We start from the raw sequence: 14,027 nt of genomic DNA, 5'->3' as shown, positions 1-14,027 counted from the left end.
TTCCGTGTCGAAGTTCTAAGAACAATCTAACATGTTTATTTAATACATATCCTAAAAACATATATTCAAAATAAATTATAAACGTATTTAATAAATACAGTTTAAATTCGTTTACAAAATAAATAATAATCTCTTGATATAAATAATGAATGTCTTTACAATAAATACTAACTCAGCAGTTCGTCGGTACTAAATTAAATTCTCACACTTTTTTTTTAAAAAGCTTCAAATTTCATTTGCTTTGATTGTTGCTTCCTTTCTTGCAAAATAGCATAAATTAAAAATATTTGAATATTCTTTTAATTTTAATAATAATAAAGTAAAAAATATTATCAGACCATTTTATTTTTCTTAAAAACAAAACGAAAACTAACTCGAAAACAATTTCACACACACAATAGACTGCTCGCGTACACGGTAATAGAATAAAACAAGTGTAAACGTGTGTCTACTATTAGAATCGCGGCGCCTACTGTCTTCTGGTGTCGGCCGAATCGGGGAATCCCACGCCGGCGCCAACCGGCGTAATTGTTGATCGGCGCAAAACGACGTTTACCTGTACAATATATTTTTGTTAGTTCTTGACTTTCATATTCTCTTTTCAAAAACGTTTTCCCTCTCTCTTGCGATAAATTTCAAATGTATTATTTTGAAACAAAATCGTAAGTTTAATATCACCTTATGTTTTTCACCTGTAAGGTCCATCGCGAGTTGGTTCTAGTTATTTTTACGACCGGGGGTTTGTCGAAACAATAAAATCGGATTCTGAGAAGGCAGTTCGTCCTTTGTAGCCAACTTAACGATCTTCTCGCGTTAAACCGTAACGGTGCCGATATGATTCGTTTAATTACAACTCCACTACCGAATGCCATCATTAATAATTGTGTCTCGCGATAGCCACTAAATTTGCAATATTAAAATACGAGTAGCAGTCCTTGCAAAATTATATATTATCACTAGAAATCGCCAATCATTCAGTACTCGTTGGGAAATAATAATAATGATATTTGGCTGATTTTTAAAGCGCCATTTTTGTGAAAAATCACCTCAAGGGCGCTTTACAATGAGGAAGTTCAGTGTCTTTTTTTATTTTTTTATTTGTTAATAGACTATTAAACTGAGCCAAAAAGTTTTTTTTTTTACATATCGTATTATCAGCGCTATGATTTTTTAAAGTTTTGTATTTCTATAAATAACTCCGCGTGTGACGTCAGAGGTTGTTCACTGTTAGTTCTTCCTATTGGTCCGTTTACGGTAAGCTAACCGGATATCCTTCACAGCTGTCACATCATTGGTTGGTTCATTTGAACCAGTGACGTCAATCAAAGTAGTGCGGTTTTATTAAAATAGTTTTTATGATTTTTTTCGTACATTTTCAAGAAACTTTGCCGTACTATTTAATGCTCTAATTTTTACCGCGCGCAAGAAAACATTTTATGTGTCCAATTTCCCGTAGGGCTGAAGTTCCTCATTGTATACTTAAACTTATATTCTAACTAAGTTAAAGTGACAAATTATATTTTCTGATTTAAAGTTGAGGGGGTATGATAAACTAAAGAAGTGAGATTTTTGTTGGGATCTGAACTGAATGGGACTGTCGATGATTCGTAAGTTTGAAAGCCATCGGTTTCAGGCAGAGGGGCCGGCAACGGCAAAAGCACGATCTCCGAATCTAGTGTTTGGGGAGCGCCGGATTTCGACAAGTTTTCCTCTGCCTGAATCGAATGCTAATCTAGAGAAGATTTTCTTTGACATGTATTTTCCCTAATACAAAGGTCCGATAGGTATCTTGGAGCCATTTTATGAAGGGCTTTGAATACTGTCCAGAAAAATGATTATTTAAATGTGGATGTTTAAACATGGGCAGAATGCCCGGGCTTCCAAAATCTAATGGTGCGTAGGTTTTTACGGTCACTGTTATCAATTTGTATATTTTTTGGGTGATCCCGTGAAGGTTGGATTCGTTCTGACATTTCGGCTATTATTGCAGGAGCAGCCATCTTCAGGGTAAACTGAGGGTTTCGTAGAAAAAAGTGTGTGTTTATTTACTAGTAATTTGTACCGTGTCGCAGTCAGCAGCAGGTACATTCCGTTTCATTTTTGTAGTATGTAGTGCCGGGAACCATGTTGAGTTTCATTTCAGCCTCGTCGTCTTTATTTATGTTATTTGAGTGTTTGCGTATTTCAATTACCTCTTTTATTATCCGGGGTGCACTGTAATTTCTAGGTTTATGCAAAATCTTTGGTCCTGTGTCTATAAAGTCTTCCGCTATTGCAAATTTTTCAGGGTGCCCAAGTTTACACGCTTTTATGTTCATCAATTATGTTCTTTGCTGTGCGCCATATTTGTCTAATGTACACTTAATCATATCCTTAGCAGCTCAGTTTATAAAGTGCTTCAGTTTCCAGGGGATTCAGTGTTACTATTTAAAAAATATCAATGATGTTTATTTTTTAGCGTGTATTTGAACGTTCTGTCCAGAAAATTGTAACTGAAGAAAAGGCAGCTGAAAATTCTAACCAAAACCAGTGCACCTGAAAATTATTACTCAATAAAATAAGATATTTGAATAAATGGCTGTATAAAGCTTTTTTTAATTTTTTATTAGTTGATTGAATTTATTTTCTGGGATTACACATTGACGTCATTCATTGTTTTGAAATTGTGATGATGACAATACATTAATTTTTGTATTTACTGTGGTTTTGTCATTATAAAATCCCATGTTTTATGCATATAAATAATAGTGAGGCTAGGAGGAGCAGGCGCCACGTTCAACAGTATGAAGGCTGTCTGGAGATCTGATATTTACTAAGTGAAAACCAAATGCTGCCGATATAACGTCGCATAACATCTGTTCTCCTCTACGGATACGAATCACGACACCTCGCTAGAGCTCAAAACAGCAAAATACTGAGTTTTGAGAATAGGTGTCTCAGAAGAATCTTGAGTGAGCGGTGGTTTGACTTAGTAAGGAATAAAGCAATAAGAGAACTCCAGTGACAAAACTGTCATCAAGCAGAGGCGATATGGTTGGCTGGGCCATATACTGCGGATGTCCTCTGAGAGCCTAAACAACGCTTGCCTACTTTACAAGGCACCAGGTTCTCGACGTCGTGGGCGTCTGTGCTGACTGTTGGTCGGCAGTTTGTGTGAGAACTGTAGGACGCGAACCTAACTCGGCAGCCGTTAGAGATGCGTGGAGACTCTTTGTAGACACCATATGATCCAACTAGGGAACTGACACGGAATGATGATGAAATGATAAAATTGTATTTTAAGATGTATTTAAATAATACAGTTGTATTTAAAGAAACAAAGATATATTGTTATTTTCCGTAGGTAAGTTCTCTTGGCTGAAGGTATTTTTCTTCATGATGCGTGCAATTTTCGTTTATTTTTTTTAAATTCCGAATTTTCATAGGAAAGGTCTTTCAATCAAAATATTTTTAAAAATCATATTCAGAAATTCCAGGAAATCTGGAAATGTTTTAGTCTGGCAACCTTTGAATACACTTCGGAGCCCCTCATTTCGCCAACTTATACTTCTAGGTCTTTATGTAATATTCTAAAAAATATATATTTAAAAAATTGCGGGGTAAAAAATGCCAAAAACGGGAATAAACATTTAAAATTTTAAAAACTGTCTTAATTCGAAGTCTTTAAAAGTGGTACTGGCTTAAATGTAACACAATAAGTTATTCGAATACACTCGCATCGCGGGATAATGTCTTCAAACTTAGAATCTATCCAAAATTCTTGGCAATCCGGAAAAATGCACTTTCGGCAAAAAAAATACTACACGCTCATGTGACCGTTAGGATCGACGGAAGAAACAAAGAAACCATGACGCTGTTTCTGTTGTATGCAGAGAGGATAGAACGCCGTATCACTCTGTCTTTTACATGCATACATCGTCTCATGCACGCACCGACAAAATCAAAGACTACTGCACATATTCCGGTGTCCATCAAAAGAATGCATGTGCTTTGAAAGTGCACACAGGCCGAAATACGTCAGGTGGCACTTCTTACCCGCGCCACTTTTCTCCCCCATAACCCTACTATTATTTATTGTAGCTGATGGTTAAAATTAAGGGAGTACTGCCATCTATGAAACAGTAGATTTAACAAAGATTTTCGAAACGTTTTCACTTCAAAAATATTTTTTGTTGGTTTCAAGTTTTATCAAAAATATTCCACCTATGATTAAATGACTATGACTTTTATTACGATTTAATTGAAATGTTGATAGAAGTTATTTTCTTGTGACTAATATTTTATTATCCGTTATGTTATTGACATCTGTAGCTTAGTAGAAACACGACTAACCACCGTTGGTAAAGCAGATTTTTAACGAATGTCGGTATAAAAGAAAACTATAATTAAAGCGTCAGAGACTATTGTACGACAAACGTCAAAATCAAAATATAACCTTAATTCTTTTGTTGATTTTAATTACCATAATTTCTATAATAAAACTTTAATATATACACTTCATCTATTTCAGTGTTCTCTTTTTATCGTTAACTATGTCTAAACAGTTAGTTTCCTTGTTACCAACTTTAAATGAATATTTTTAGTGTGACACTTATTAAAAGCGGATTTTGTATTTTAAACGTTTTTTTTTTACTAAAACCTATTTTTGTTACAGATATGGTCTCATTCTTCCTGACAAACAAGGAAATAAAAAGCCTCCACCGATTTTCACTACTAAAAATGTTTTCGGAAATGACAGCGATTCTGATGATGACGGTAAAATAATTCCTAAGAAACCGGTTACCACTGGAGAAAAAGTCAGGAGACAGGTAAAACTGCCTTCTACTTATAAATATGTTCTGATTCCAAGGGATTGATGTCTATTGTTCCAGCAATTTACCAGAATCGGCGATATTAATATTCCGATCCATCGATACATTTTGAATGTTGTACTTAGGAAACCATAAGCTTGTTAAAGTTATAGTCAAATAATTAAATACTAAATAATTACTAAATTATACCTTGATAGCTTGTGTAGCTTCGAAACCGGTCGGCATTAAAATATAAATTAAGTTCAACAGTGTTTTTAGTATGTCCAAATGTTTACAGACAGGCTGAATTTCCTCCCTACGGAGTTATTGAGATCTAAATTTGTTTGCAACAGAGAGGAAAAACATTTTTAAGAAGGGAATATGGTAGTCTAGGCATTTACAAGGCTTGTGACCTGTCATTGGCTGGTTTAAGTGGCCATTACCCTCTGTGTAACATTCACCATTCTGCCCATGTCATGGACAGACCTAAATAACTCCAGAGTGAGGAAATCCAGCCTGTCTGCAAACATTTGGACGTAATCAAGAAAGGAGCTCTGCGTTGGTTTGGACATGTAGAGCGAATGGACAGCGAGAAAATGGTTTAAAAGATTTACAATGCAAATTTTGATGGATGCGGAAATAGAGGAAAACCACAAAAGACATGGCATGACCAAATCTAATAAACATTTGAAGATAGACATGTCAAAAATCAGAATAATCAGCGCGCGTGCGTATGAAGATGTATGAATGTAGAGGAAGCGAGATATGGCATTCTATCGTACCCTTGCGGGGAAACGGCGTGATGGTTTGTTTGTATCTTTTACTAATTGAAACTATTCTTATTATTGGATTTAGGCTTTGGCTGTCCAAGAAAAGGCCTTAGCGGAAGATCCTTCTGTTTACCTTTACGATGAACTGTACGATGACATGGAAGTCCAGAAAAAAATCGTCAAATCTGCAGGAAAAACTGAAGAGAAGAAGCCGAAATACATCGAGAAGTTGTTGCAGACTGCAGAGAAAAGAAAAAGGGAAACAGAAAGACGGATTGAGAGACAGGTAACTAAAAATCACGACACATTGTGTAGTATTTCAACTTTTAAAGCAGTATTTTTTAACCCCTAGGTCGCGACCTCGCAGGGGTCGCAGTCACAAGCAAGGCAAAAGTAAAAAACGAGGGTTTTAGATCCTACACTATAGTAAAAACACAGTCATTTCAGTGACGAGGCGGGGTCTGTTTATTTTTAAGAATTATTTTTTTTTTTTTTTTTTGCACCACAACAGGCCAGGAGGCCCAATTACAGTGGTGAATTACATCACAGAACACCCAGGCTTGAGAAAATACACACTTTATTTTTTGTGTTCTCACCGGGAATCGAACCCGGAACCTTTCGTGTGTGAGTCAAGCGTCTTGACCACTACACCACGGAGGCCGCCAAACAACAATTTGCAACAAACAATTTTAAACAATTTGTCAAATAGTCGTTCTGTTTTTAACTCTCCCTCCCGGTGATGTGTAGTTAGTACACATTGCATCTAATAACTTTAATATCTCCATAAATATAATAAATGATGGGTTCAGATTTTCGGTATTCCTTCTTTATACATTTACGTATCGGTAAAAACTTTTTTTTTATTAAATAATAAATGCTTATTGGGAACATAAAAAGCGTTTTATCAAAAATCAGAGATATCACCGATACAACAGAAAGTTTACCAATGTGTCGCATGTTTCGTTCATAGCAAAAGAGTAATCCTAATATATAATTGTCTCGCACACTCTTCATGTCTCACACACGGAAGGTTCCGAGTTCGATTCCCGGTAAGAACACAAAAATCAAATGATATTTTTCTCAAGCTTGGGTATTCTGTGATGTAATTCACCACTGTAATTGGCCTCCTGGCCTGTTGTGGTGAAAAAAAAAAAATACATTAAATATTTGGGAGCGAGAGAGATAATTTTTATGCGTCACATGCACGAACTGCAAAGTTTCTTGTACTTCTTCCAGATGCCCGTTAGCTGCGTCAGTAGCTGCTCGGCTTTCGTTAGAGGCAGTTCTTTTGCGCGCACTGAGAGAATGAATTGATGTTTTTTTTCATGTTTTTAGCAGTTAGATTAAAAATACAATCACTTTTGACTTCAACTATAAATAATTGAAGCAATTGCCGATGAATATTACACCTTTACAATTTAAAATCTTTCATTTTTAGCATGTGTAGTGACTACACAGCACCGTAACGCGCGGAAGTTTTTAGGACAGTAAGGGAAAGGTTGAGACACAAATAACCAAACGAATTTTAATTTAGATTTTATTTTCACTTTTGAAGAGAACAGCAGTTCTTATAAATTCACAGTTTCCTTTGCCAGCTCTGAATATTCTTTTCTCTGTGTCTTGAAGATGTCAATCTTATGCGAATTAAATAAAATTTTAAGCATGCCGTATGGATCTTATAAATCTGCTGCTGACACTCCGCTGTTCCCGCCTTTACTTTTGAAAAATAATATGGTCTTAATAGAAAGAAAATGTTGCAAAAAATCTGGCATTCAAGTAGTATAAAAAAATTAAGATCCGCGGGTCGCCAGATTTTTTTCACTCGTATAGGGATTGCGTGTTCAAAAAGGTTTAAAAACAATGTTTTAAAGTAAAAGAGCAGTATCGCCTATTCAATTCTAAACTATCCTAAATATAAAATTTGCAAGTTTTTAGCAATTTTTTAGGCTTCACAAACAGTATGTTTCAGAGTATTGTACTCGTCACGTTGTAAAATTGTTAAAAGCAAGAAAATCTTTTGAAGAATTCAAAGTATAATTGCCTTTTAATATCCTAGGGATTTAGGACAGTTTAGATGAATAGATTTTGTTTGGCATTTAGGATAAACTAAAATTATTGAGTAACTTGAAAAGTATTGCATTTTTGGCATTTATGATTGGAATTTTACAGAGAATCATATTCTGTAAAAAAAAAAAATGGAATTTAGGATAATTCCGAATTGAATGTACGACATGTACCATCAAAATTAGTTATGCTCATTATTTTGTCCCCATTTTGAGTATGCTTTTGCAATTTGGTCCCCATTCTACTCTCGTTTGACTCATATTAACCATTTCAAGTCTGTCCAAGATCATTCCTTAAGAAAAGTGGCATGGTTGCTTAGATTGCGAAGGGTAATTATTCCTCTGTTAAAAATGAACAATCTCTTAATATGTCTTCATTAGAGAATCGTAGAACAGAGATGGACCTAATGTGCATTTCCAAAATACTTAACACTTCGCAAACGTTTTTTCCTCATAAGATCCACTCATATGGACATTTATTATAACTTTCTCATTTAAAAAAAAAAAATTAACTTTCATACTGGGACACTTTTGTTGCTGGCTGTTTTTATAGGGGAACAATACTTCCTCCTACCATATGGTTAATTCTGTTTCACACAGGCTACAGCCGTCATTTCCTAAATGAAGGACACAATTTTGACGGCTGTAGCTGGCATAACCGCAAATGTGTTAAATATTAGTTTAATTCAAAATATTATTTACTAAAATATGTATTATTCCATATTTTAAAGGTTGGTGACTTATTCATTATATTGTCTGTGTGTAAACCGAACACTTTTACATGGGATGTATCTGTTTTCAGGTTCAAAAGGAAAGGGAAGAGGAGGGAGAAAAGTTTGCAGATAAGGAAGCGTTTGTTACATCTTCGTACAAGAAGAAACTGGAAGAGATGAAACTAGAGGAGGAAAAAGAGAAAAGAGAGAACTATCTGGAAGAAATTGGTGACGTTACCAAACAGTCAGACTTGGGTACATTAACATTTCTTTTTTGTTATTTTAAGAGGAGCAAAAATGGAAATAAACGTATTGGACTTGAGGGTTTAAACGCAAAAACGCCGTTGCCTACGATCACTGTTTTTAGGAAGACCAACTAAATCAGTAGCAAAGACTATTTATTTCAAGTTCAATGTGCACCTTCAACTACCACACACAAGTTGCACATTGAACTTAAAAGAAATTTTAATCGAGTTGTGGCCCCGTGGCTGGTGTTGAGGACTCATGGATTAGAGATCCAAGTTTCGAACCTGACTCTACCCCAACTCAATGAGGAAGTTCAGTGTCTTTTTTATTTGTTAATAGACTACTAAGCTAATTTAAAATATATATATATATATTATTTACATATTTATAAATACACTTAATGGGCATTTTTAAGGACATATTTATACATAGAAAATTATTATAAAGGAAAGTAGAAAGACACAATAGTATATAGTAGACTTTGTGGGAGTGGAAGCGGGAGAGAGGCGTTTATAATTGAATTTGATTATTTTTATTTTTTTTTAAAATGGGAGTTGCTTTATTATTTACCTTGCTTATAATATACAAGGTTTATATTTCAAAAAGTGGATTTTTCTGCAATTAAATATCTTAAAATTTATCTAAACTATTGGGATCGGGAGGAATATATTAATGTGGGCTAATCAGGAACTTCTCAGCTTTGCTCACGTGGAGAGGAAACCACTTAAAACTCTTCAGGAGAAGCCAGGCCTTCCGTTCCTTTAGAGGAGTGTTCGGCATTTTGTTCCCTACTTTGGTTTATTTTACCAATTTCCTGCGCTATATTGATCATGTATGATACTACCTCTCGTGTGAGTTCTTTATTACCTATCACCGATGGGATGTCGCATAGATCTTCACCCAGGCCTCTGCATCGCGCCTCCAGCTGTTGTCTTTGAAAGCTGAAAAAGGGGCAATGCATCAACAGGTGAGGGACATCTTGAGGAGTTTCATCGTCGCATGGGCAGCTGTCGATCTCTGAGAGCTTGAAGCGATGCATGTATTTGTAATATTGAATTTGATTCAGTGATCGTTTGAAAGAAGACAACTTGTTATCAAAAAAATCAAGACCGGTATGTTTGTTAACAGACCTAAGAATTCTAGGCTTATGCCTAGAATGAAAACCATAGTTAGTTGTATGGTTATTGGTATGAAAGAGTAAGTTTAGTCTGAGGTTTCTAGTTAGGATATTTAATTTTATTGAGCTCAGTAGTTCAGGCGCATCAAAGAGTGAGTTGAGAATATATATATCGTATTATCAGCGCTGTGATTTTTTAATGTTTTGTATTTCTGAAATAACTCTGCGTGTGATATCAGAGGTTGTTCTCTGTTAGTTCTTCCAATTGGTTTGTTTACGGAAAGCCAACCGGATATCCTTCACAGCTCTCATATCATGGTTGATTCATATGAACCAGTGACATTGGTCAAAGTAATGCATTTTTATTAAAAAAAAAATTTGTACATTTTTAAGAAACTTTGCCGTACCATTTAATGCTCTGATTTTTACAGCGCGCAAGAAAACATTTTTGTTTTTAATTTCCCGTAGGGCTGAAGTTCCTAATTTCCATTTCCTAATAGTGAGTTATTTATTACTCGCTTGACACGTTCCCTACCGTTCTCGAGGTCCTGAATTCGATTCCTGGCAGGGTGGATGTGGAATATTGATTTTAAAGGCCTTTTAGACTGCAATACTTCATTGTTCCTGGGCTGGCAGCTGAAGACTCATCACCTAACCTTTATGTACCAGATGATTGAATTACGCCGCATTTGATTTGGCAATGCAGTGCCCCATGCACCATTAGGTGCGGAAAGAGGGATGATTGACTATTATAATTTTGCCTATTAAACAATTATATTCTGTACCTTAGAGGATAAAATGCAGGAGTCCACTTTTGGCCATTATGAAGTTGAAAATGCATAGATTATCGCAATAAGCTATTTTATATATAAATAAAACTACCCAAGTCCACTTTCGTCATAAAAATGTTTTTTTTAAGTTTAAATAAAAATCTGAAGTCCACTTTGTTTTAATGCAAAAAACATCTGTAGTCCCGGATACACTATTTTTTTTTTTTTTTTTTTTTAAATAAACAAACAGTCGACAATGATATAGTAACATTTAAAAAAAAATACAGTGTAAAGACAGTCCAGCAAAGTTTCTAAATAAGAATCATACATATTATTAAATTGTGTTACAACAAAGGGGTTTGTTTATGTGTATTTGTATGAGAGTAAGTGTAGATGTGTGTTTATTTAATTAATTTTAATTAGTGTGGAAGTAAGTGTTCAGGTGTGTGTAAGTATGAGCATCATTAAATAGTGAGTGGGATCGTATCGCAGCCAGAAATAATGAGTCTTAATTTATTTTCAAATAAATTAAGGGGCATGTAAAATATATCAATAGATGAAAAAAAAGCATTATAGTTAGAGCAAGAACAATAGAGGAAAGAGTGTTGTGCATAGTTAGTGCTACAGACTGGCAGATGGAATAAATACTTATTTCTTGTCACGCGAAAGAGGACATTAAGATTTATTTTGGAAAGTAGGTTAAAAGAGTCTACTTTATCATTTAATAATTGATGTAAATAGCATAATTCAGATACAATGCGTCTATTTTCAAGAGTAAAACATCCATTTTGTTTGGCAGATTGGCTGTAATATTGTGTGCTATTATTATCAAAATAATCATTATTTTACATTGCAATTTCTTTATAGATTAAAATTATCTCATTTGGTTCAAAGGCGGTTTTTTAAATATTTTTTTTAAAAGAAATATTTGCGTTCACATGATTTACTCAAATATTTAATTTTAAGAACCATTTTCAACGAGTTGTAAATAACTCACTATTAGAAAATGGGAATTAAGTTGAGGTAGAGTGGGATTCCAACCACGTACCTATGAGCCGTGAGTCCGAGACACTGGCCACGAGACCACAACCCATTTCAAATTTTGGATTTTAAAAAATGTTTTAGAAATCGCGCAATCATAAAATCTTGTTTCATTAATATTTCGTTCAATATGCCTCCCGCGGCTTATCCTTTAAGGTACAGTATTAATTCTTCTTAGTTATTTTTTTAAAGAAAAACAATTTTACTTATGTTAGGTTTCTACCAAATTTTTTTAACATAGGCAGAATGATGAATTATTACAGTATGTAAAGTGATCATCTAAACCAGCCATGGTCATGTGCCCCCTAAATGCCTTCACTTGCATATTCCTTTCTAAAATAGGTTCTGCATTGTTGTTTTAATGTGTATCTTGATAAACGCATTAGTGAGTTAAATCTAGTACTTAATCTTGTCAATATTTTATTATATTATTGTTATCAAAAACATTTTTCACTTTGTGGTATGACATTTTACACTTATTTGTTTATAAATTTGTATAAACCACTTAATTTTTTTTTTTTTTTTTTTAATTACACTTCGACAATAATGGCTATGAACTAAATTTAATTGACAATATTTTGAATAAAAAACTTAAATTAAACTATAGGAAAAAATACAGTTCTCAAAATATTTCCAATAAAAATGAGAACTGGCGTAGAATTTTGTACATTAATTCATTTTCTAATATAGCACAAATTTTACCTAACAATATTAGGCCAGCTTTTTATACTAATAATAACATAGGTAAAATATTAACAAATCGTAAAGATAAGGATGATAAATTAAATCATTCGGGAATTTATAAATTAAATTGTTTAAATTGCCCAAATTTCCATATTGGAAAAACTTCACGTAAATTTAAAGTTAGAATCAAAGAACATATAAGATGTCTGAGTAATAATAATTTTTCAGAATTCGCAAATCACCTTATATCCGAAAACCATGAATTTAATCAAGAAACGTGTGTAGAAATTTTGCATGTCAATAAAAATGGTTTTCGTTTAGATAATTTAAAACGATTAGAAATTAGTAAAGCCATTAATCAAAAACTTCAAATAATAAATAATATATTAAATTTAACTTCGAGTCCTCTTTTAAAACTATTCCCGTTATAATTTATTTTATCTTCTTTCTCTCTTTCAATTTTCTGTCTCTTTCATACAATATTTTATTATATAAATAGCAACGCGTGTAATTATAAGTTAGTTAAATTCCTGACGATGAGGTAGTAACCTCGAAACCGGTCGAAGTGTAATTAATTTTAAAAAAATAAAAAATAAAAAAATTAAGTGGTTTATACAAATTTATAAACAAATAAGTGTAATATTTTATTAGATGGAAAGTAAACCTCTGTGTGTACCCCTTTAGTAGTTTCTTCGCGTGGTGCTAACCAGGCGCTTTTCGCCAGAGTGTAATATTATTTGTCGTTTGTTTCCAGGTGGGTTTTACAGACATCTCTATGAACAAAAGTTGAGGCCGGAAAAAGTGTTACTTCGCGAGAAAAATGACGAGCAATCGGCCGGTCCATCCGAAATCAAAAACGAAAATCTAAGTTCATCAGAAGCCAAAAGCAACTCGGACAAAGAGATAAATCAACCCGAAGAAAAAGAAAAGAAAATTAAAAAAGAGAAACGAAGCTACAGGAAAAGAAGACATTCGGGTGATAAGGATAAAGATCAGTCTGATAGCGATGATGCTGAGGAAACTAGAATAAATTTAGATGATATTAAACTAAATAAAAAATCTAGAACACATATGGCATCCAATATTGATGCTGATTCTGACTTTTCAATTGATGATACTAGCTCCAGTGACGATGAAGAGGAAGGAATCCACAAAAAGAAAACTAAACGAGATAAATCAAACGCTGATAAGCCAAAAACACTTCTTGGCAAGTCAACTATTGAAGAAAATCAGAAATCACCCGAATCAAAGGAAGGTGATGTGAAACCGGATGACGAAGAAACATTAAAAAAACCCGATGATGTCAAAAGTTTGACGAAAGAAAATGGGGACAAGGAAAAGAAGGAAACCGAAAATAAAAAAGCGGATGAAATAAAAGAAGTGAAGGAAATAAAACCTAAGATAGATATTTGGAAGAAAAGGACAGTCGGCGATGTTTTAGATCAGGCACTGCAGAGGTATTATCAAAGGAAGGCGGCAAGGTGTCATCAAATAGGTTAAATCAATTTGCATTTGTTACAAAATTGCTAAAATAAAAACAGTAATAAAATAAACTCAGTATTTTGTGTACATATATGTATTTATTTTTACCTTATTTATAAAATTAGTTGATTTTTGCATGGATAACAAACCTTTGGATGAGAATACGGCTTGCTGGACGGGTTCTTCACTTTCAGTTCATTCTTATTAGCTATGTGTATTTAATAAATCCACATACACACATTTCATACACACTTGTATAGTGAGGAACAGGAAATTAGACCATTTGAGGGTATTAAAAGCAAACTTAGAAATCTCCATTGAAGGAGTTACTTGAGATATTTGTGAAAAACT

At 33.8% G+C, this 14,027-nt stretch overlaps 1 protein-coding gene across 1 annotated transcript; it reads left to right on the top strand.

The window, feature by feature from the left end:
* Positions 1-4,402: 4,402 nt before the first annotated feature.
* LOC148274982 (uncharacterized) lies at positions 4,403-13,763 on the top strand. Its single transcript, XM_088236342.1, has 5 exons — positions 4,403-4,543; positions 4,655-4,808; positions 5,646-5,846; positions 8,426-8,591; positions 12,949-13,763. The coding sequence occupies exons 1-5, from the start codon at positions 4,533-4,535 to the stop codon at positions 13,692-13,694; spliced, it is 1,278 nt and encodes a 425-aa protein (XP_088092468.1). The 5' UTR covers positions 4,403-4,532; the 3' UTR covers positions 13,695-13,763.
* The last annotated feature ends 264 nt before the right edge of the window (positions 13,764-14,027 follow it).

The sequence above is a fragment of the Micrasema longulum genome, unplaced genomic scaffold, assembly GCF_059751315.1.
Source record: "Micrasema longulum isolate JH-2025_06_02 unplaced genomic scaffold, ASM5975131v1 h1tg001537l, whole genome shotgun sequence".
Classification (NCBI taxonomy): domain Eukaryota; kingdom Metazoa; phylum Arthropoda; class Insecta; order Trichoptera; family Brachycentridae; genus Micrasema; species Micrasema longulum.
The sequence above is the reverse complement of the archived record's forward strand: the minus strand, read 5'-3'. Positions and strand labels throughout refer to the sequence as shown.

Bases quoted from the DNA above. Each gene is read 5' to 3' on its own strand.
- LOC148274982 (XM_088236342.1), top strand. The intron at 4,809-5,645 runs GTAAAACTGCCT...TATTGGATTTAG, and splicing joins GAGAAAAAGTCAGGAGACAG to GCTTTGGCTGTCCAAGAAAA. The intron at 5,847-8,425 runs GTAACTAAAAAT...ATCTGTTTTCAG, and splicing joins AAAGACGGATTGAGAGACAG to GTTCAAAAGGAAAGGGAAGA.